The following is a 24215-nucleotide window of genomic DNA, read 5'->3' on the forward strand; positions in this document are numbered from 1 at the left end:
CACAAGGGAGGGAGAGCAAGACAGTTTGAAGACGGTGAGAGCTGCCCTGTGGACGCCTGTCTGTAAATAATGCAGGGAAAAAAATATCGGTGACCGCAGCAGCCTTATATCGGCCGATACCGATACACGTAAAAATAGCAAATATCGGCCGGCCGATATATCGGTCTAACACTATTCATGGTTAGTTCATGTTAACTAATGCATTAACTAATGTTAACTAATACAACCTTGTTGTAAAGTGTTACCAATCTTTTTTATCTTTATTATAATTAGATCATTATTTTTCTTTTGAATACTGTAACCGCGCACTGATTTACTATTCACAATAAGACCAATATGTCCATCAAAGTAAATATTTAATACAGCTGTGTAAAACAAACACTGACCTGTCTGATCCATTCCAAACACATTCAAATTTGTCGAAGATGCAGTCGTTCTCATACAGCGAGCAGAGCTTACTTCTTAGGTAATCGTGTACCTGGTGGAGGAAACAATGACAGTTCATTTAGTAAACTCTGGTTATGAAAAATTCTTCTCTTTTAAAGACCCCATGATATTTTGATGAGTATTTTTTGATTTCCTGTGTTGACTTATTTTCCAGCTCATTGGTGGAAGATGTCCCACTTTGTGCCTAGCAGGGTGTTAAAGTGAGTTAAGACACCGAAGAAGTCATTTTTGAGAAACCAAAGATATCAGTGAAGCGTAATTTGCTACTTGCTATTGCTGATTGGAGGTAGGTGGAGTTTATAATTTGGGGGCGATGACCTCATTTTGGGCAACAACAATATTTTCGGTCTGTTTTTCTGACTGTAAATATTAAATGTGTATGTGTTCTAAACGTTTTTATTTGTCTTTATTTAGGAGTACACAACCATATAGATGACCTCAAAACAAACAGACATGGATTAAAAGCCAGAAAAGCCAAATTTGACTTCACAGGGCCCTTACAATTAGCCTGGCTCCGCCCTCCTACATACTTCCGCTCAATTTTCATTTTCCTTCAGTACTCCGGCTGAGACTGCGGTATATTCTTAGGTTTTCTCCGAACAAATTTTTACCGGTCCAATCAGCGAACAGAGGGAGTGGCTGAGAGCGATGACGTTGATGTCGTGCGCTAGTTTGAGTTGTAGTTCAGTAATGGCGGCGGAGAAAGATGCGAGCGAAGCCATGCGTTCCGTTGTGCCACCGCTGCCGAAGTGGTGAAGGGGCTGAAGCCCTATTCAGACGGTTATTGTTTCTTGTGGGGTCAGAAGGCATTGTTATCATTTACAGGGGCTAGTCAGTGATTTTATAGCCGTCCGTCTCCCACCACCCGCGTAAATATCCCCGGCCGAATTACCTACTGCTTTAGACAAACGCCAAGGTCGTGTGGTGATTTAATTGCTGTCCGACTCCACATCTCTGAGTTTTCAAGAATATATCACTTCAAAATTCACTGTTTATTGACCACTGCAGAACACTGTGAGGTGCTTTAAATTTCTTTAAGTGCTGGCAAGTATTTACAAGAGCAATATATTTCATCACCGCTCAAAAAAAAAAAAAAAAAAAAAAACGTAAATATTTCAATTGGGCAGTTATTTACGGCAGCATTTATTCTTATCATAGCCTACCAAGCATATGACCTTTTATTTACAGCATACAATCATGTCACGGACCACGTGAGCAGTGCGTTCACGATCACAAAACTGTGAATAAATCACAATCCGAATGCGCAAGTTTTAGGTTTTATCACTGAGGTGGCGTGCAATCTGCACTGTTATTTTTAGGGATTTCCATGTGAGAAACAAAACAGAGGCGAATTGCGCATGACATACGTCACGACCAAACGTTAGCGATTGGTTATGGCAGGTCCAGAGTGGCTCTGGGCAAATCCAATAGTTTTAAACTTCAACAGCGTACCCGCCTTCAAGCAAGTAAACGCTTGTCAATGGAGAGTGGCCAGACTCTCTGTACAAATGAAATGTACGACACCAGGCTACCTTAAAATTATGCATTAATCTAAAAATGGTTAAATCCATTGAAATGATTAATTGCCTCACCTGATAGGTTTCCAGTGGTTTGCTTTCCATGTTCAGATCCCAGACCTTTACTGTCAGGTAGTCACGTGTCATCAGGTACCGCCCACTGTGGCTAAACTTTACGTCGGAGATGGAGGAGATGATTTCAGAGAAAAAGGAACGATTGCTTGGGTCTTCTGGCTCCTCGAAAACTAAATGAGAATAATTGAGAAATCAAATAAAGAAAGACTTTAAAATGAGGATAATTTTTCGTTCAGAAATGTCACATCGCAGAAGTAAAATAGATTGCGGGTGCTGTTTCATGTTGGCTTTAATAATAAGCGACTGGAAGTAACTTCCAAAGAAAGTTTTTCTGAATCAGTTTCACCGCTTGCGTCATAAATCTGCTCGGCTCGCCAGGGAAATAAAACACCTGTCAGAGCAGAGAAACTGATATTTATCATCTACTATCGATTATCCCCTCACTGCTTTGTTGACTTAGTCGTGGATTATCCTGTGATGTGTCGGCAGGCATCTACACAGCGGATGAAAAAACATGTGCAGAGGGGGAGGAAACCGATCGATGCTTGCAGGAATATTTGGGCACTGGTGGACTGCAGGTGTTTGTCATGAGTGTGCCTTGTCACATTGTGAGCTTGTCCACCTGCAGTGTTGCTGGGTGTCATTCAGAGGGGGCTAATGAGTCCTCTGGGGACTGATATGAGGGGATATGACCCTCCGCCCAGACTCTGCTGCTGCTCGGAGCCCTGCTGGGCTTGGTTAGCCTCCCCCGCCTGCCACCGCAGATTGATTTTTAAGAATATTCTCTGGGATGTCTGGAAGATTTATTAGTGTGGATGGAAGGAGCAGCACACACCATGCGATAGAGAAGACATTGAGGAGGTCTTTCCTGAGGCAAACTGGCAGATCTGCCTGCTGTGAGATCATGTACCAGGGAAAAATTTGACAGATGTGTGTATAATTTCGGTCAGTGTGGTTCTGGAGATACAAACCAAGGCAGCTAAAATTGAAGCCCTCACAGTTGTTACCCCCTCCAGCAAATCTGGCCCTTTAAAATTCAGTAGCAGTATGTAAATGTCTATTCAACAGGAGGCGAACACATGGACCAGTAAGCACGTCGATAAAACTGAGGAAATGACTGAATTCTTTCAGCGGTGAGAAAACTATAGGCATGGCTATCTGCCCTTGAGCATTGATTTTTATGCCAAGCTTAAATGTCAATGCATTCAATCTGATCATCAAATGCACATGGAGGTTTCCCACCTTAAAGTGGAGACCCGAGCATCTATGACTTAAGAAATGGAAATGTGTCAATTTGTGGTTATCAATTCAGCCATGTGCAGCCAAAGGGGATGCCACAGTATACCGCCAGGACAGGTTCATCAGTCTGCATTGTGTCCAATCCGCGAATGAAATTAGCCAGTTAAGCTCAAGGAGACACAATCATATTAAAAATTAGCATAATCCTCACCTCCAACGCCCTCGCCCTAGGTGGAAGAGAGGCTAATCCCTGTCGTGGCGTATGTACTGGCTGTGCTCTCTAGAGACAACAGTGTTTCTAGAGCCTTACTGCCCCATGCATTTGTAATATTACAATAAATTGAATGGTAGAATGCAGTAAGCACTCATTTAAACTAGAATAAAAATGTCTGCAATATGTTAAGGACCCCAAAGAAGCTTTAGTAGTGTTTGCTATTAGCTACCTATTGGGGGTTTGTTCAAATCCCTAATCCTAAGTATTAAATGTCGGTGCATAACTCATTCCGCACCATTTGTGCTAGAGACATGAATGGTACTTTAAATCCTACAGTATGGTGATGGGATTGGACTTTTCTAAGCAATCAGCCTTTGTTTCTTTTAGCTGCATTTTTAAAAAATCTCATTTGTCTACAGATTTGTCTCAGATGAAGTCTGAGATTTCAATGTGAACTCAAACATTTCTCATCAAATGAATCCTTCCATAATCCAAGTTATCTGAGCTAAACTATACACTGCCATTCAAAAGTTTGGGGTTGGTATGATTTGTAAAATGTTTTTGAAGGAAATATTTTATGCTTACCAAGGCTGCATGTATTTGATCATAAATGTGCAGTAAAAAAAAGTAATATTGTGAAATGTTATTACAATTCAAAAAAAATTATTGGCGCATATAACTATATTTAATATAGTTAAATTACATTATAAAATATATTTAAATAGAAAAATAGTTATTTCTTGAATATAATTTAACTTCCACTTTTATTACAGATATTTTGCGCCAATTTCCCAGGAACACATGGGATGGCAATGCTGCTTTAATCGCAAATGTTTTATTTAATATTCCAATTTTATTAATTCCAATTTATTTAATTAAGTTAAATTCGCAACTTTGGATGGAAACATAGGTAGTCACATGATCCTTTAAAAAATCATTACAAATATGCTGATGCTCAAGAAACATTTATTATTTATTATAGCCAGCAGCCATATCATCCTGTAGCCCAAGACTGGTTTTCCACTGAAGCTAAGCAGGGCTGAGCCTGGTCAGTACCTGGATAGGAGACCAACTGGGAAAACTAGGTAGCTGCTGGTAGAGGTGTTAGTGAGGCCAGCAGGGGGCGCTCTCCCTGTGGTCTGTGTGGGTCCTAACGCCCCAGTATAGTGATGGGGACACTATACTGTAACAAGCACCGTCCTTCGGATGAGATGTTAAACCGAGGTCCTGACTCTCTGTGGTCATTAAAAATCCCAGGATGTCCTTCGATAAAGAGTAGGGGTGTAACGGCCAAATTTGCCCATTGGCCCCTGTCCATCGTGGCCTCCAAATCATCCCCATATATATATATATATATATGACACATATATACACACACGATTGGCTTCATCGCTGTCTCCTCTCCACCAATGTGGTGAGCGTTCTGGCGCAATATGGCTGCCGTCGCATCATCCAGGTGGATGCTGCACATTGGTGGTGGATGAGGAGATTCCCCCTTCTATGTAAAAAGCGCTTTGAGTGCCTAGAAAAGCGCTATATAAATGTAACAAATGATTATTGTCAATGTTGGAAATATTGTACTGCTTAATATTTTTCCTAAAGAACAGCATTTCAAGTCAAAATAGAAATCTTTTATAACACGGTAAATTTCTTCACTGTCACTTTTGATCAATTTAATGCATCCTTGCTGAATAAAATTAATTTCTTTAAAAAGTATAAAATAATAATAAATCTTACTGACCCAAACTTTTGAACAATAGTGCTTTTCAAAAAAAAATTTTCTTCTAGGGTTGCACTGACTCACATTTCGAGTGGTTGTCACAGAGCGCTGCTGCCCTCATGTCACACAGACGTATGGAGCCTTTACTGCTACTGTAGACCAAGGTGTTGCACTGGTGAGGGTGAAACTCTGCTGCCGTTATCACCTCCGTCAACTCCTCCATGTTTGCTGGCTTAATGTCTACAATGTCTGAAAAAGCAGTTCAGGAAACCTTCTCAACTTGTAGGTCTAATAGTAGCACAATGAATCATAAATAATAATGGGGAACCGGCAAATGGGCCTAGTATTGAAGGTAAACTTTCTTTTTCAAAAACATATTTCTGTCAATGTTTAATGGCATAAAAAGGATACTGAAGCTTCTGTTTGTGATCTCCAGGTTCCACAGGTTGATCCTTAAGTCATCAGTGGACATGAAGGTCTCGTAGTCACTGTTGACGGAGATGGAGTTGATGTGGTACGTGTGCGCATTGGAAAACACTCTCCGAGGCATGGCCTCAACCATGAGGTCCATGGGCTGCAGTACTGGCACCTGAAGAATTGAGAAGACAGAAAAAGGTCAGAATCTGCAATAACAATTACAACTGCCAAGAAAAAAAGTTGTTGTTTTTTCAAAGATTGTTGGTCATATGACCACTAGGGACCTTCTTGTTGTTCATCAGCAAGAACTGGGACATATGTAATAAATCACAACTCTATTTAAAGAACGCTGAATTGAACAGCAGGTCAGAACAGGTTTTGCTTATTTTCATATTCTACTTTAAAAGACCCCATGAACCCACATTTTCTGGATGTTTGCATCATTCTATTAGTTTTGAGGCCATTCATATGCTAGCATACTCCAAAAACAAAATTAACTTCATATGCACCAAAAACATTGACGCATATTGCACTATACAAAATACTTGTTCTCTCTAAAAAGAGAACATTACATAATAAATGAATTTGGCTACCATCTACTTCCTTTCCCAAACAATAGTTGCAAAGAAAGTGGCTGGATTTTATTCATTAGTGTCATTGCTTTCATCCATAGTACAAGCCGCCAAGTGTCATATTCCGGTCTGAAATGCAAACTAAAGGCTATTGACTACGTACATTAACAGAGGAACGAAAACTTAACTCCTTGAACCATTTAATGAGGGTCTTAATAATTGGTATAACTTATTAAAAATGCATGATTAACCTTTTTTAGGGTTCCATATTTGGCACCGACTCGCATCTAATTAGGGCTAATGACCATTTTGATGGTGCTCAATGTGCGTTTGGCATTTTGTGAGCTGGGACCATCCAGCGGGACACATTCATGAGAGTCCACTGCACTTCCTGCTGTTAGCTGGTGCCCAGAACAGGACCAGCGCTCCACCCGCAGGTCCTAATTGCAGTATGCAGATGCGGGCTGTTTAACTGACGCTTATGTTTAGAGGCAGCGTGTTTTATTCTAAAAGAGAGTCACTCATTACCACATCACAGAAGCACCTCTGCCTTGTGTGAGAGGCATTCAAATCAGCTCTGAAATTACCCTTCAGGCCTTTAAACCACTATTGTAACGTTGCATTCAAATGCAGAGCTAAATGACTCTGTGGTAGAGGACAACTGCAGTTAGCTTTGAGAGAGGAATATGTATATCAGGATGGTTTGGTTTAGCTGTGCACGCCTAAGTGCACAAATTAGCATTTCATGCGCTGTTTGTTTATCACCCTGACAGATTTATATGTCATTCTTTTATTAGTCTCAGCATAAGATGGCACACCCATGGACCACCCACAGTTTATTCACTGACCATCTGATGCATATTTTCATGAGTAAGTGTACAATACATATCTTTTAGGAAGGACCAGCCAATGGATTTGTCAGGATATCATAAACTATTTGAAAGAGGAGGCACTTAAATCAAAAGAGCAGAACCATTATTCCAAATAACACCACATTTTTCATAATTGTGTTTGTTTTAGCAATTTAATAGGTTAGATTGTTTTAATGTATTTAAATCATCAGTTTAAATCATTTCAAGTACTACAACTGGAATACCTCTGGAAGTTTGCTAAATTGTTGAGAACAAAACAAGATGACAGTGGGTGATTTTTAGCCAAAATACACTGGAGACATGCCAATACTCAGAAGTCTGGCTACAAGAATTTGTCCTTTTCTTTATGTAGTTTCTAATTTCTCCTGAAGGAAAATAACTTCCTGTGCCAAACTTAGCCATCCCACAGTAGTTCAAAGAGCAAACGGATCACGGGGGAGGAAAGGAGAACATGAAAGACCATGGAAAAGAAAAGAAAACATATTTACTATCTACCCCTAATACAGGCAGGGGGATGGGGCAACACCTAGCTTCCTGTTTTTATGGCACAGACAGGATTAATAGGTCAAATTGCACAAGAATCCATTTTGATTTGCTGTATTGTTATAAAAGGTCAGGTAACCGCTGGCTTTAAATGGCACGGCGGTCACACCTTGTATCATGTCAGCTCATGGATTGTAGAAACCAGTCCACTGCAAACCTTATGGGTAAAATCGCATACTGAGACAAGAGTAAGATCACAGCGCTGGCAATGGACACTGCCAGAACACATGACATGTGTGTCTCATCCTTCCCCTCCTCCCTCCATGATAAACCGCACATACATTTCACGGTCCAAATGGGATTGCCGCCCGCTCCATGCCATCACCCCGGTGTCAGGCTAATCTTCTGCCCGGACAGACAATGGCGGAGGAGTGGAGTGCTTTAATCCATTAGGCCGTGGAGCAGAAAACAGACACCACACCAAACATTAATGGGTACTCGGAGTCGCGCCCTCTTTGTATCTGTATTCAATTTGGAGGGATGAGTGGAGAACGAGTGAGAAGGAGAGCAGAGGGAGGAATGATTGTGAACCCCTTCACTGCACATTATCATCTCTCTTTGTCCTTGCTGTTTGATTATGAATGAATGCCTTTCGGTCGCTGACATCTCATCGTTTGTCAGCATCAGTGCTGAGCACAGAGAATGAGATTTTCATGTGAGAATTTGAGCGAACAGCAGCAACTCCTCATAGCATTAATGAGAACATGCACCGGCAGATTTATAATAAACCCCTGACTTCTTGGTACAGGATTCAGTGGAAGATGAAGTGTAACTGTTCAGCTATGTGCCATTCCAGCTTAAAAACGAGAAAAACGACAGATTTCATCATACTAAACTGCTTAGACAATGATTGTAGGAGTGCATCTTAAGAAACCTTTGAAGAACATGTCATGTTAAATTCTAAAATCAAAAGAAATAAATGAGAAATTATATTGTGCTTAAAGAAAATGAAGCCTATTTAAAGACCATTCATCTTTTCTGTTTTTCATGACAATCAAGGACATTCTCATTTTTATTTCTTCTCATTACAGTGGAAGAAATTTAAATTAATTACGAATTATATGAAAATAATAGAAATAGGCTTCATGTTTTTTAATGTAAAATATATTTTCTTTATTTTAATTTTTTTGTCAGTGTCATCATTAGGTGTTCTGACATTTTGAGTATCCATATTAAACATTTTGCTTGTCTTTAATTGTGAATTTGCAGGTGCTGACCCGTAATGAGGTGATGGTGGCCGGGTCTCTGATTCTTCCATCTTCATCCTTCAGGTTATATCCCTCCGGTCTCTTATCCCTCTCACTGATCTTCCACAGTTTCACAGTTTTATCTGAAAAACAAACAGTTACACGCAGAGCAGCTTTATTATACCATTTGGAGGGAGCCAGACATGATAAAAGGAGAAGAAATTAAGGGAGAGAAGAAAATAAGATGGTGGGCAGTGAGAAATTTAGCAGTCTGTGGGACACAATCTGGCACATGGCTGGAAAAGATCCAGCACCAACAGAGTATATAAACCGTAGCCATACCATCTGAACGTGGGGAGATGTATGATGCCATTGTAAGGCTTTACTGTTCCAACAATCTTTTGTTGAAATGACAGCAGCTATTATGAATACATAAGTTGTTGTTTGGACCTCACTGGCTTTCAAATATCTTCTTTTGTGTTCCACACAAGACAGTCAGTCAGGCAGGTTTGGAACAATGTGAGGATGAGTAAACAATGGCAGAATGTTTGTTTTTTGGGGGGATAACATCATTATTATTTGCACTGAGATCTCAAACGTCACTCACCATTGGTGGAGAGAAGGAAGTAGGCAGCGTTCTGCTGAGGCAGCCAGCGTATCTTATTGATCTTCTCCTCAATCTCTAAACTCTTCAGGTAGTCAAACTCCGGCTCGTGACTCTGAAATGTGCTGTAAACATTATACTCCCCACGTCTTTGAGGCTGGTTCTTGCTCTGTGGGTGAGAGGAGAGAAATTTCAACCGTTTGTTCAGTTGCAAAGACCAACATAGCTCATTACTATCGTTTGTTTTGTTATGCTCATATTGGTATTAAATATGGGAGGAGATCTGCAGTACTATGCAAAGCGGCTACATTCTTTCTGGTAACAGAAATCTAATTAGCCGAACATATATAATAAATAAGCTTGCAAGGTACACAGGATCTGTGGAACTTTGTTAATAATGAGCATTGAGATTAATGGAAATCTACAGGGCTTTCTGCCTGTGAATATCCCATAATGTGCTGCTGATTCTGTTAACAGTTAATTGCAGGTTTCCTGGTCACAGTTGGACTATTACATTAATGCATTCGCAATCAATGAAAGCATGGAAATAAGGACGTTTTCACGTTGGGAACCATCAAAATCAATAATTGTGAAAACCACTCATGCAGTTAAATTAAAGTAAACAGAGAACAGTCCCTCTCTAGAGGGGGTTATAAGAATGTGTGTGTGTGTGTGTGTGCACAGCTTTTACACAGCTTTACTGTTGCACCTAAATGGTTCACCTTCTCATACAGTATGCTGGAACGTCCAATCTATTCTAGTAAATCTGGTTCCTTTTGGACAGTCAATTACAAATTCACTGATTTGGCATTTTAGGCCTTTTAGAGCTAAATATTTACAATGAATACAGGACATTAATTTGCCATTAACATTGTTTTTAAAACGTGATTCAAATAGCTACATCAATAACCTCCCATACTAGTTTAGGATGAATTTAATGCAGATTTTTTGCACACACAGTATAGGTATAAGTTGAACTTTAGTAAAATTATTGTGTTAAGTACTACTGTATGTTTTTAACTAAATTGTGTGTGTGTTTTTTAGTCTGGTTGTGTATTTAGTGTAAATTTGTCTGTTTGAGTTTGATGCTGTCATCCTAAATTCAGGTTATTCAAAAATTCTAAATAAATAAAAATAAATAAAAATTGGTTACCACTGACTTCCAATATGTGGGGGGAAATTTCTCAAAATATCATCTTTTATGTTCCACAGAAGAATGAAAGTCATACGGATTTGGAACGACATGATGGTGAGTAAATGATTAAGTACTTTATTACTTATGGTTAGTAACTTGTAGTTTAGCTAACCTCTAATTCTAAAGAAGCTTCCCTTGCTGTTCGCTGTTTAATGAATAAACACCTGAAGAAAGCTTTACGTCTGAGCATGTGCACCTGAGGTTTATCGAGACCTCACCTGTGTTACCATTGTGTGTCTATTGAAACCTTGTTAAAAACCACAGGAAGTGGTGTTACAGGGTGCAACCCTGTGGTTTTTGCTCACACAGTAAGAAAAGTACAGATTTTATTGACCTGCTGACTGAGTGCCATCCTTTTACAGGAATGAATGCACGTGAAAGATTTGATGGTTTCGTCTTACCTCTTGCTCCCTTTGGAAAACCACAACTCTTCCTCCCTTGTCTCCCGTGGCCAAGAGCTCTCCAGTAGAGTTGAACTCCACAGTAGAGATGATGTCAGCTGCAACCGAACACAAAAGAGCCTTTATGTATACAAGATTTACCACTCTTTGTAAGGGTTAATGTCCAGCTAGCTGGTCATTATCATAAAATAAACCACAAAAGATTGATCTTGTATCTCTCTTAAGGGGTTTATTTGGTGATTAATGACTGGCTCTCTGTACATTATCCCACTAGTTACACAGCTACTTAGCAAACAAATAAATAGACATGAAATATTGATTTGAGAGTAAACTATTTTATTAAGCAAGAAGAAAGAAACCAGAATGAATTAATATGAAACATCTGGAAAATTGGTTAATTATTCAGTTTAGTTTTCTAAAACATATTTAACCACATAATGCTCAATCAGAGAGCTGTGTAATAAGTTAAATATATACAACAAAGCCCACACTCCACTGGCTGCTAATTATAAGTCTTCGAACATCACACGTAATATGCACATGTATTCACTTTGATGTGTTGCAATTGCTCACAAGAGACATAAAAAAAAACAAAAAAAACAATGACATGTTTGGCATCAGACCTTGTGTGCACGTCTTGACATGCCATATATGAATGTAACAACATGGATTGTGAAAAGTGCGCTACAAATACAAATGGCTTGTCTGGACTTGAATGTCAATTAGATTTGAGAATTGAAATGAAGTAAAAGATGATCAATTGGTAAATCTCTTTTTTTTCTTCACACAAAGCTATTGTATGAGCCGTGACAGCGTGGAAATTCTGCTAAACTTCATGTATTGAAGAAAGAAAGTCACGCAGGTTTGGAAAGACATGAAGGTGAGTAAATTATTTTTTGTTAGATTAAAATAATGCAGGTGGCCAGAAGAATATAAATTCATAGTAGTTATTCTTAGGTCTCCTCGTAGTATCCACACTATTCTTATAACAAGGTGGTGGTATATATGAAATATTTAGACATTATTTAGGCTATTTATAAATATTTAGGTTATTGTGTTCTGTAATGCTAGAATACAGTAAAGATAAGCATAATTAAAAGCAACAGTGGTTAGCAATCATAAAATGCATATGTTTGTCAAACAACATGTGATTGGTTGAAAAACAGCAATTACGCCTCCATCTAAATTCCCATATCATATGTTAAATCCACGTGTTATATTTGCATGTTAAATGCCTGCCTCCCTTAAAGGGTTAGTTCACCCCAAATTTCTGTTAATTACTCATCCTCATGTCGTTCCAAACCCGTAAGACTTTCGTTCATCTTCAGAACACAAATAAAGGTCTTTTCGGAGAAATCTGAGAGCTTTCTGTCCCTCAATAGACAGCACAACTACCACTTTGACACTTCAAAAAGTTCATAAAAAGATGGTAGGTGAATGCAGCTGTTGAGTAAAAATTTTCTGAAGAGACTCGATCGCTTTAGATGATGAACAGATTGACTTTAGGCTTTTATTCACATATAAACATTGATCAGCAAACATAAACAGAAGCTCAAACGTGCTGTGTAACGCGAGAATTAACCTCATTGGTTCTTGAGGAAGCTCAAACGTGCTGTGTAACGCGAGAATTAACCTCATTGGATCTTGAGGAAGCTCAAATGTGCTGTGTAACGTGAGAATTAACCTCATTGGTTCTTGAGGAAGCTCAAATGTGCTGTGTAACGTGAGAATGAACCTCATTGGTTCTTGAGGAAGCTCAAACGTGCTGTGTAACACGAGAATGAACCTCATTGGTTCTTGAGGAAGCTCAAATGTGCTGCGTAACACGAGAATTAACCTCATTGGTTCTTGAGGAAGCTCAAATGTGCTGTGTAACGTGAGAATTAACCTCATTGGTTCTTGAGGAAGCTCAAATGTGCTGTGTAACGTGAGAATGAACCTCATTGGTTCTTGAGGAAGCTCAAACGTGCTGTGTAACGTGAGAATGAACCTCATTGGTTCTTGAGGAAGCTCAAACGTGCTGTGTAACGTGAGAATGAACCTCATGGGTTCTTGAGGAAGCTCAAACGTGCTGCGTAACGTGAGAATGAACCTCATGGGTTCTTGAGGAAGCTCAAATGTGCTGCGTAACGTGAGAATGAACCTCATGGGTTCTTGAGGAAGCTCAAACGTGCTGCGTAACACGAGAATTAACCTCATTGGTTCTTGAGGAAGCTCAAACGTGCTGTGTAACACGAGAATGAACCTCATTGGTTCTTGAGGAAGCTCAAACGTGCTGCGTAACACGAGAATTAACCTCATTGGTTCTTGAGGAAGCTCAAACGTGCTGTGTAACACGAGAATGAACCTCATTGGTTCTTGAGGAAGCTCAAATGTGCAGTGTAACGCGAGAATTAACCTCATTGCAGTGATGGAGTACTCGAGTCCTGGACTCGTATGCGGTGCGTATTTTTTTCCGTACCCATGTTAACGGATTACAGCTTTCACACTGCGCGCGGATGCTGTCCGTCAATCCGTTCCAGGTGCGGTGCGTCTGCAGCAGTCCGGCGATCGTTTCCGTACCGAGTCTATTTTTTGCTGTGCTGCACTGCGGAATTAAAGTGACAGCACATTGTTCGCTTTAAAATTAACATGTACTGACGCGAAAATCTAGTAATTTTACCACAGATGCATATAATTTACAATATAGCCTACTCTGTTTCAAAGTCAACACATGGCTTTTTTTTCTCGGGTAAAGCAAGGAAGCGACACCTTACCTGGCATTTAGGTTAAAAAAAATTCAATAATGAAGAGCACATACGTTCCTGGAGGTGGAAAAACAAAGGTCTTTATGACCTGCTTTTAAAAGGGTTTAAAAACGAAAGAAAAGAGGAGAGTCGGCTGTTTTTGTATATAGCCTATTGTAAGTTTCTAATTTAAAATGTGTATAGGCTATAAGTTATATTTAAATGTTTTGCCACTTGTGTGAGCTAAATCTATAGGCCTATATATAGGCTATATAAATATAAAGTAATTAATTTAATAAAACGTTTAAATGTACTACGTTAAAACATGACATCTATGAAAGTGTAAACAAAGAGAATTGCAATTCTGACAAGCCATGTTCAGTAACAACTTTTGGATTTGAAATAAAAAAAATAATGAATAAACGCTGTGTTTGTGGTATACAACCGCGTATCAGTTGCGCGCTGCAAACGCAGCATATATGAAAGCACAACAGCGCGTGCTGCTCCTGCACCACATACGCACCGCAACACGCACCGCATACGCAGTATGTAACACGAGAATGAACCTCATTGGTTCTTGAGGAAGCTCAAATGTGCTGTGTAACGCGAGAATTAACCTCATTGGTTCTTGAGGAAGCTCAAACGTGCTGCGTAATACGAGAATGAACCCCATTGGTTCTTTAGGAATGTGCTGCGTAATACGAGAATGAACCTCATTGGTTCTTGAGGAAGCTCAAATGTGCTACGTAACACGAGAATGAACCCCATTGGTTCTTGAGGAAGCTCAAATGTGCTACGTAACAAGAGAATGAACCCCATTGGTTCTTTAGGAATGTGCTGCGTAACATGAGAATGAACCTCATTGGTTCTTGAGGAAGCTCAAATGTGCTACGTAACATGAGAATGAACCCCATTGGTTCTTTAGGAATGTGCTGCGTAACATGAGAATGAACCCCATTGGTTCTTGAGGAAGCTGAAATGTGCTACGTAACACGAGAATGAACCCCATTGGTTCTTGACGAATGTGCTGTGTAACACGAGAATGAACCTCATTGGTTCTCACACGTCAAAAGAACATGCTTGAGCTTCCGTTTACCACAACTGATGTGTGAGTTGATGAATGTTTATGTGAATAAACATCAATGTGTGTGTGTATGTGTGTCAAAGTGTCAATTGTGTTGTTGTCTATGGAGGGACAGAAAGCTCTCAGATTTCAGTCTTGAGGCATGAGGGTGAGTAATTAATGACTATCCCTTTAATCATTTTAAGCTGTCAATACCAATTGGAAGAAAGGTGTTGTGTTCTAGTGCCCCAGATTTGTGAGAAAAAGGTTAAAAGAGACTTAGGAAAAGTACTGCATTTTTTGTGCTTACAAATATATATAATAATCCCCAACATTTTTTAGCAGAAGATTAAATACTTAGTAACCCTTTTTTGGAATCCCTGCATCAGACCAAAGGGCTGAAAAAATATTCAGTGCACTTAAACAGATAAAGAGAGCAAGAGCTGCCGTTCCCTCAGCATGAACAGCTCAGAATTCTCCGCCCCTCCACAGAGAGCCGACGCTCCCCTCCTCCGACTATGATTTTCCTTCCATTCATTATCATCTGACACAGAAACACACAACATCCTTCACGTTCAACACTAAATCCACGGGATTCACCGCAGAGGACAGAAACTGCCACATCATTTACATACGACAGGATTAACTCGAGACATCTAATAAATCAGTTTCTAGAAAGATTGATTTTAATGCTGGTACACACAGAGAAAGATAAGCAAGTCTTTCATCTTTTCCAGACATACAATACAAAAATGAGCAATAGTGCCACAAATTTTGTGATTGATTGTATTCAACCAAATGTTTCTGCACCTCTGGATCTTAGGTTACTATTCACATCTGTAGGAGAGTTTCCTACCTTTAAGAAATCTTCTTTTATCTTCCTCTAAAAGATGCATTTGTTTGAAGGGTGATGAGTTTAAAACAGCACATTACATTGCTTGATTATTCTGCATTGCTCTGCATACAGTAGAAATCTACAGACATTGCTTTCTTGGATGATATTGCGTCTTAAGTGGCATCCGCTTATGAAAAAAGGGATTGAGATGTAACAAGTAGGAAAGCGTGCTTCAATTTTTTTTCCCGAGAACCCACACACCCTCAATGAATTTATTGCTTGCCGAATTGAAAACGGGAGGAAGTGGTTGCCATGGAGACCCCTTCCATTACTGTTGTGCTACATTTGACTGGAAGACTTTGCTGTGTATGTTAAACAGCCTGAATACGTGGCTTACAGCGTCTGATGCCGGTCAATGGCACAGTGGGGGAGAGACTGATAAAATTGAGTCTATTTTTAAACATGGCTGCTGAACGCTGAAATACACAGTCTTGAAACATTGCACTAATAGCTAGTGTGATTTATTCACAGCGGTACATTCTTTCCGACTGTACATTGTGATGCTTATTGTATTTCCAAACTAAAAGAGTTTGTATTTATTTTGTCTATTTTTACTTTTATTTTAATTATTGTATTGCATTAATGGATATTAACAGATGGATATACGGATGGATGGATATACAAATGGATGGTTGGATGGATGGATGGATAACTGTATAATCAAAAACTAAGAGAGTTTGTAATATCTATGTTTATTTTGGTTTATTTTGTCTATTTTTTTATTAATTTTAATCATTATATTGCATTAAATGGATGGATATACGGATGGATGGATGTACGGATAGATGGATGTACGGATGGATGGATAGATGGATGGATGGATGGATGGATGGATGGATAATTGTATTTCCAAACTTTCTGAGTTTGTAATATCTATAATGTTTATTTTGGTTTATTTTGTCTATTTTTAAATTAATTTTAATCATTATAGATTGATGGATGGACGGATGGAGGGATGGACGGATGGAGGGATGGAAGGATGGATGGATAGATGGACAGATGGATGCATGGACGGATGGAGGGATGGATAGATGGATGGATGGATGGATGGATGGATGGATGGATGGATGGATGGATGGATGGATGGATGGATGGATGGATGGATGGATGGATGGATGGATGGATGGATGGATAGATAGATAGATAGATAGATAGATAGATAGATAGATAGATAGATAGATAGATAGATAGATAGATAGATAGATAGATAGATAGATAGATAGATAGATAGATAGATAGATAGATAGATAGATAGATAGATAGATAGATATTTCCAAACTAAGAGAGTTTGTGATATCAATAATGTTTATTTTGGTTTATTTTGTCTATTTTAAAATTAATTTTAATCATTATAGATAGATAGATGGATGGATGGATGGATGGATGGATACATGGATGGATACATGGATGGATGGAGGGTTGGACGGATGGATGGATGCATGGCCGGATGGAGGGTTGGACGGATGGATGGATGGATGGATGCATGGATGGATGGATGGATGGATGCATGGATGGATGGAGGGTTGGACGGACGGATGGATGGATGGATGGATGGATGGATGGATGGATGCATGGATGGATGGAGGGTTGGACGGATGGATGGATGGATGGATGGATGGATGGATGGATGGATGCATGGCCGGATGGATGGATGGATGGATGGATGGATGGATGGATGGATGGATAGATGGATAATTGTATTTCCAAACTAAGAGAGTTTGTAATATCTATAATGATTATTATTATTATAAGATGTATAGTATTGGACAGTCTAATGTTAAATGTTATTTCACAGGCATGTTACTTAATGAATGATGCATTGTCTAATAGTCGGCAATGGCATTAAGATACATCATTCCAATGCCAAAAGAAAGCAGATATTCAGCGTCTAAGCCCATTGATCTGAATGCTGTATTTCTTATCTTTGTTTGCACAGAAAGAGACTATGAAACCCCCTGCTTCTTGAGGGAGGGCGAGTTGAAGTCATTACAGTCAGAGTCAATTTTATTCATATACTAATTATCTTGCTGTTCTTTGTTTCTCAACAGCGAGTGGCTCTTAAAAAGACTCAACAAAACGCCCTGAAAAGAGTAGGATGTTGCATAAGGTAATAATCCAGAAGTAGCTCTTGGATACAGCAACATTTCATCAATCGTTGAGGTGCACCTGACCGCACACCCTCTGCTTGGCAATAATGCAGGCCTTTCTCTCATTATAAACACATTAGCACACTGCAGTCTGAGACAGGGAGAAAACTGATGACAATGTTTTAATGAGTTTGCTCAATTACAGACATGTTATTTCTCATCTTACTCTCAAGGATAGATGGGACAGCAGAGAAGGAAAGGGAAATAGAGAAAGACAACAGATAGAGAGAGAAAGAGAGAGAGAGAGGGAGAGAGTGGGGGTGTCCTATAATCAAAGCATGTGTTGACTTAGAAAGAGAGAGTGATTTCATAAAAGCAATTTCAAGGCCCTGTGGTCCAGCGATCCCTTGCGTGTTACTGTTTGACAAGGAAATATCCAAGTTAAGAGTATTTCACAATTTGATATCCCCGTTTAACTTGCTTCAGTGACTCAGAAGAACACTAGGGATGTGAGTGAGTGTCACAAAAATGTTCAGATCACATTTAACTCAAAACTCACTTAAAGTTATAAAAAAATATATTATTTGCATAAAGAAAAAGAAGCCTATTTTAGGGTCATTTGGGTCTTTTTTGCATTGTGATATTAGTTTCATGATAAATTCTCATAACCATAATATAAAAAAGGACTAATTGTACTTGTTTAACAGCTTTTAGTTTGTGATGAATTAAATTTAATGAAATATATATATATATATATATAATATATAGGACATCAATTCTATATAATAAATTCTATATAATAAATTAATCCTGTTAATAAATCCTGCGGGCACCCATGTCTGCAGGGTCAAAGGTCAGGGTCTCATATACCCTAAGTACTTCTGGGAAGAACTGATCTCTCGTGCTGTAATATACAGACCTCCAAACTTTGTGTGGCCTTCAGATTAGCTCAAGAACAGTGCGTAGAGAGCTTCATGAAATGGGTTTCCATGGCCGAGCAAGTGCACTGCAAAGCGTTGGATGCAGTGTTGTAAAGCACGCCGCCACTGGACTCTAGAGCAGTGACCAATCACGCTTCTCTGTCTGGCAATCTGATGGACGAGTCTGGGTTTGGCGGTTGCCAGGAGAACGGTACTTGCCTGACTGCATTGTGCCAAGTGTAAAGTTTGGTGGAGGGGGGTTGTTTTGTGGGGATGTTTTTCAGGGGTTGGGCTTGGCCCCTTAGTTCCAGTGAAAGGAACTCTTAATGCTTCAGCATGCCAAGACATTTTGGACAATTTCATGCTCCCAATTCTGTAGGAATAGTTTGGGGACGGCCCCTTCCTGTTCCAACATGACTGCGCACCAGTGCACAAAGCAAGGTCCATAAAGACATGGATGAGCGAGTTTTGTGTGGAGGAACTTGACTGGCCTGCACAGAGTCCTGACCTCAATTTAATAGAACGCCTTTGGGATGAATTAGAGCGGAGACTGAGAGCCAGGCCTTCTTGTCCAACATCAGTGCCTGACCTCACAAATGCGCTTCTAGAAGAATGGTCAAACATTCCCATAAACACACTCCTAAACCTTGTGGAAAGCCTTCCCAGAAGAGCTGAAGCTGTTATAGCTGCAAAGGGAGGGCCAACTCCATATTAAACCCTACGGGTTAAGAATGGGATGTCATTAAAGTTTATATGCATGTAAAGGCAGGCGTCTCAACTTTTGGCAATATAGTGTATATGTGTGTCAAACACATGTTTCCAAACCTAAAGATATATATTTTTTATTTCTTTTAGGGTGATCCAGAATCCAGACATGTTGTTTGTTTTGTGATATTCAGAGGGAATCCGAGTTGATGTCCCACAGGTTAGTCATCTATTTTAAATGTCTTTATACTTAGCTAGCTGCCTATGACGAATAAAGTGGGCAGTGCATTACAGAGTGCAGTTAATAAATCCTGCGGGCACCCATGTCTGCAACAGCAGGGTCAAAGGTCAGGGTCTCATATACCCAAAGTGCTTCTGGGAAGAACTGATCTCTCTCGTGCTGTAATTTGCAGCCGCTCTCATTACTCACACACCATAAAGTGGGTTACCGTGCCAACCTGTCTAATCCCAGCAGCCCCGGCAGCTCTTGAACATGTATGATCATGGCTTCCCCACCACAAAGGCATCATGGGAAATACCAAAAATATAGCGTTCACAATGGCATATTAGCATAGCATTTCAGCAGTATGTATAATGTGCACAGTATGTACATATAACATTAACCAAAATGTTTTACATTTCTGTTTTGACTTTGAAAATATTTTTTTTTACACAAAATTGGATTACAAATGCAAAATAATCATGTAAATAAGCCAAGATGTCACTCGCTGTTTCAAATGTTTAGCATTATACATGCATACTGTATCACATACTATTTTCAATACAAAAATGAAGCTGTATGGAGTATATTCTACACAGTATGTGGTAAGCAGCTAGTATTTCAGTCCAAACACAGCCGGTGTCCGACTGTTCAAAGCATGCTAAGAACATCCCCAGAACAAAGTCTAATATAGTCGCACTTAGCTTATATTGATTTACAAATTGATTTTCTTTGCCTTCGCACAGACACAATGAGAACGAGATCAAGATGATGCACCATATCAAGACGTTAAATGCCACTATGCAGTGAAAGGGCGACAGTAGGTCAAAAAAGATCCGTAGGAAAAACAGCAAGTGGAATGTGTTTTAAAATATAGCTTCTACCGTCAGCCCTCACAAACAGCCGAGATCTCATTGAGGTTTCAGCAAAGCACAGCTGTCTGCAGCATAAGAGAGAGGCTGGTTCATGGAAAAGTAGGTCAGTCGGAGTCTACTGAGCCAGTCTCGAGCTAAAGAACATCCAATCATTTCCAAAGGACAAAATCAATGCTTGTTTTGAAGTTAAGCCAAAATGAAATGATTCTGTGTGGGAGCATGTCTGCATGGAATCTGCAATTATCACAGGACCTTATAGAGGACTGTGTTATAATGTACAGTTACACGTTTAGCACTGTCTGTGAGATTAGAGGCATTTTGCTGAGTTCAGCGTCTCAACGGATAAGCCCGAAAGAGAAGATTACAACTGCCTTAACCTATCAGACATGTTTAACATCTATTCAGAATGATAGATTGGTTTGGTGAGCAAACAGTGAGCAACAAGATTGTATGAGATTAAAGGGTTAGTGCAGCCAAAAATGTCTCCATTTAATGACCCACAAAAGAGCAGCATGAACATCTCGTATGAAGAAAGCCATTTCAATTAAACGCATGCAAATGGGGGCCGATGCCATCAGACTCAACTGGAATAAAAGTAGACCACAAAAACATAAAAATAGCTTTTAGTGAGAAACAGACCAACATTTAAGTTATGACGCTATTATAAATGGAAAATTCCAACGCTGCTCTCTATCTCATTTGAGCCCACAATCCACATATACTAAAAAAAAACCTGAATAGACACAAGAATACACCAGGTTTAGCCATATATATGGATACTTAAGAACACTCTATATTTAAAAATAGGTTTTTAATTTGTATTATATTATAGTAAGTATAAATAAAAGCTATGCTACTGTTCAGAAGTTTGATTTTTACTCAGCAAGGATTCAATAAATTGATCAAAGGTGACAGTAAAGACATTCATATTATAAAATTATAAATAAATGCTAGGGCTGCACAATATATCGAAATATTGCAAATGTACATATTGCAATATGCATATTGCAAGGGCACGCAATATCTGAATGATTTGAATAGGCTACTTCAACATTGTGAAAAGTGTACGTTTTAGGTCATCAAAGATTCCGATTTCTACAAAAAATATTAAGCAGTTTTCAACATTGATAATACTTTTTTTTTCTTGAGCACTAAATCTGCATATTACAATGATTTCTGAAGGATAATGTGACACTGTAGACTGGAGTAATGATGCTGAAATCTCAGGAATAAATTACAGTATATTTTCAATTGAAATAATATTTTGCAATATTACTGTTTCACTGTAATTTTGATAAAATAAACAGCTTTGATGAGCCTAAGCCTTTTGAACGGTAGTATATTTACAAATAAAGTATTTTTTTATATAAATTAAATATGCATTATTTTTCATGCAATGCCTCATTTTCATTTATGTTTTTTTTCTCATCTAAATGCATTATCATTGAGGGTGTGTTAAAATATTACATATTTTTAATTTTTGGATGAGCTATTTCTTTAAATTTCTTCCACACTGTACAACATGCACACTGAACCTCCCCCGCAAGTTAAAGACTGCGCACAAGACTGGTCAAGTGTGCCCAGATCTGCCTTTATAATTCAATTTTAATGGATCTGTGTCCAGCAAATTCCCCATATTCACTCTCGCTGCACTGTTGCCTATGTTATTTCGACTATAGATTTAACTGCTGGCCAAAAGATGCGTTTCCAACGGGGGTTCTGTTGTGAAAAGAAACCATATGCCATACAGTCATAATCACTTAGATTCAATTAATATCAGAGAGTAAACACAGGCAGTTTTTGATGTCCCTTCTTTTCCTTTGGATTGTTCGGCATGAAAATCAAATCATATTGATTGATGAATCTATACTTTACAGCCAGAACAGCAAACAAAACAACATGCAGTCGACTGTGCCTGCTGTTTTGTTAACGTGCCTGGATTGTATCGATGGAGGACTCCATCGACTTGCTTTAGTCAATGTCTGGTGGTTTCAAAGCCAGTGGAATAAAGACTTGCCTTTGGCCCGCTGCTAAATGATGCAGGTCTGGACTAATTTCACCAGACATGGGTGTGATTTGAGCTGGTTATAATAAGCTTGACCACCTGCTGATCAACAACAATGTCAGTGACTCTCTGATACACACAGTCATAGCACAGCGCTGCCTGCATCCGCAGAGAGAGAGAGAGAGAGAGAGAGAGACCAAAAAAAAGCTAATTAACCTTATTTCTTGGAAAAATGCCCTGTGGAAATGGGAGAGAGAGGTGGCGTAGGCCTCCAGGGAATGGGAGGGGAGGGTGAATATGTGTTGTGCGTGTGTCTGAGAGAAAGGCCGCATGTAGGGGGTTGAACTTAAAGCGGGGGAAACTGGTTTGAATTTCACACGTCATTAACAGATACATAATTTAACTACAGATGTGGAGGACTGAAGCTGTAGGATACCACAGAGAACATAAGAAAAGAGACAGACTGTGTGTGTGTTTACAGTACCTCATTTACATTTACTGCTTCTTTCCTCATTGCCAGGGTACTAAAAAGGAGTACATTATGGGATAGTAAAATATAAAAGGATAAATGAGCTCTGGTCCAAAACCTAGTGAGCGGACTACGCCACCGTTTAAGTTTGGGGTCGGTAAGATTTTTCAAATGTTTTTGAAAGAAGGCTCTTCAAGGCTGCATTTATTTGATCAAAAATAAAGTGAAAACGGTAATAATGTGAAATAATATTACAATAATAAAAAAAAATCAATTTGAAATGAATATATTTAAAAATGCTAATTTATTCATCAGTCTTCAGTGTCACATGATCCTTCAGAAATCCTTCTAATATGCTGATTTGGTGCACAAGAAACATTTCTTATTATTATCAATATTAAAATTTTGTGGAAATCGTGATACACTTTTTCTGGATTCTGTGAGGAATGGAAATTTCATGTATAAATAGAAATCTCGAAGAGTAGAAACTTAAAAAGAGTTTCCCTCCACCCCGTGCTGCTAGAATGTGTGTATGTTGCCACTCGAGATCGATCATATGTGTGTCGCCTGCCTGCCAGTTTCTCCGTAGCTTGCTAAACGCACTATTTGAGTGATGTGAACACATATTAATAATAGTTAAATATATCTGGTCATCCTTCATAACGCAATCGATATTTACATCACGTATCGTCTGTAAACTCTTGTGTTAACAAGGCAACGACTGACTTGATGTATAACGTATGAACATTGTCGCAGCACCACAGTAGATAACAACCATATTCGTAATGGCCGGCTCAGATCAGCACGGAATGGAACAGTTAATAAACAAAAGAACAGTTTGGCCCATTGGAAAAGCGGCTTCACTAGTCTTGTATGTTCTGTATCATTTTAGGAAACTCTAGGCTCATAAATTTTTTAACTGAAAGCGAGCGCCGTTTTATTAAGTCCAAATACAGCGCAAAACTCTGTTGGAATTTGTTAAACTGATATAGCCTACGCACTTCATTGCTGTTCATACTGGTTAAATGTCACAGGACACTAATGAAAGAAAAGGGGTATGATGACATGTTATGGTATGGTAGTGGTGTTACATTTCTTAGGGGAACATTTTCACATCTACGCCTTGCCACTCTGTTTCAAGGGGCAAGGGGAACGGGTAGGTGTAAGGAAGGGGAAGGGGTATAAAATAGAATTGGGATTGGGCCTAAGTTTCTCATGTTTTGTTTCATTGACTACATCCCTCAATA

The 24215-nt window shown here is 39.1% G+C and overlaps 1 protein-coding gene across 2 annotated transcripts in view; it reads right to left on the bottom strand.

Annotated features, from left to right (window-relative positions):
• The window catches only part of ppp2r2ba (protein phosphatase 2, regulatory subunit B, beta a), an 86866-nt gene that overhangs the window by 2585 nt on the left and 60066 nt on the right, over positions 1 to 24215 (bottom strand). For both annotated transcript variants that reach the window (XM_079838277.1, XM_079838278.1), the window contains exons 2-8: positions 11004 to 11101; positions 9411 to 9576; positions 8834 to 8946; positions 5624 to 5801; positions 5297 to 5461; positions 2040 to 2209; positions 387 to 478 (exon numbers count right to left, since the gene is read on the bottom strand). In XM_079838277.1, the coding sequence (XP_079694403.1) occupies positions 387 to 478; positions 2040 to 2209; positions 5297 to 5461; positions 5624 to 5801; positions 8834 to 8946; positions 9411 to 9576; positions 11004 to 11101 (982 nt within the window). The remainder of the gene's footprint in view (positions 1 to 386; positions 479 to 2039; positions 2210 to 5296; positions 5462 to 5623; positions 5802 to 8833; positions 8947 to 9410; positions 9577 to 11003; positions 11102 to 24215) is intronic.

This window comes from Gobio gobio (assembly GCF_949357685.1).
Source record: "Gobio gobio genome assembly, chromosome: 16".
In the NCBI taxonomy this organism is placed as follows: domain Eukaryota; kingdom Metazoa; phylum Chordata; class Actinopteri; order Cypriniformes; family Gobionidae; genus Gobio; species Gobio gobio.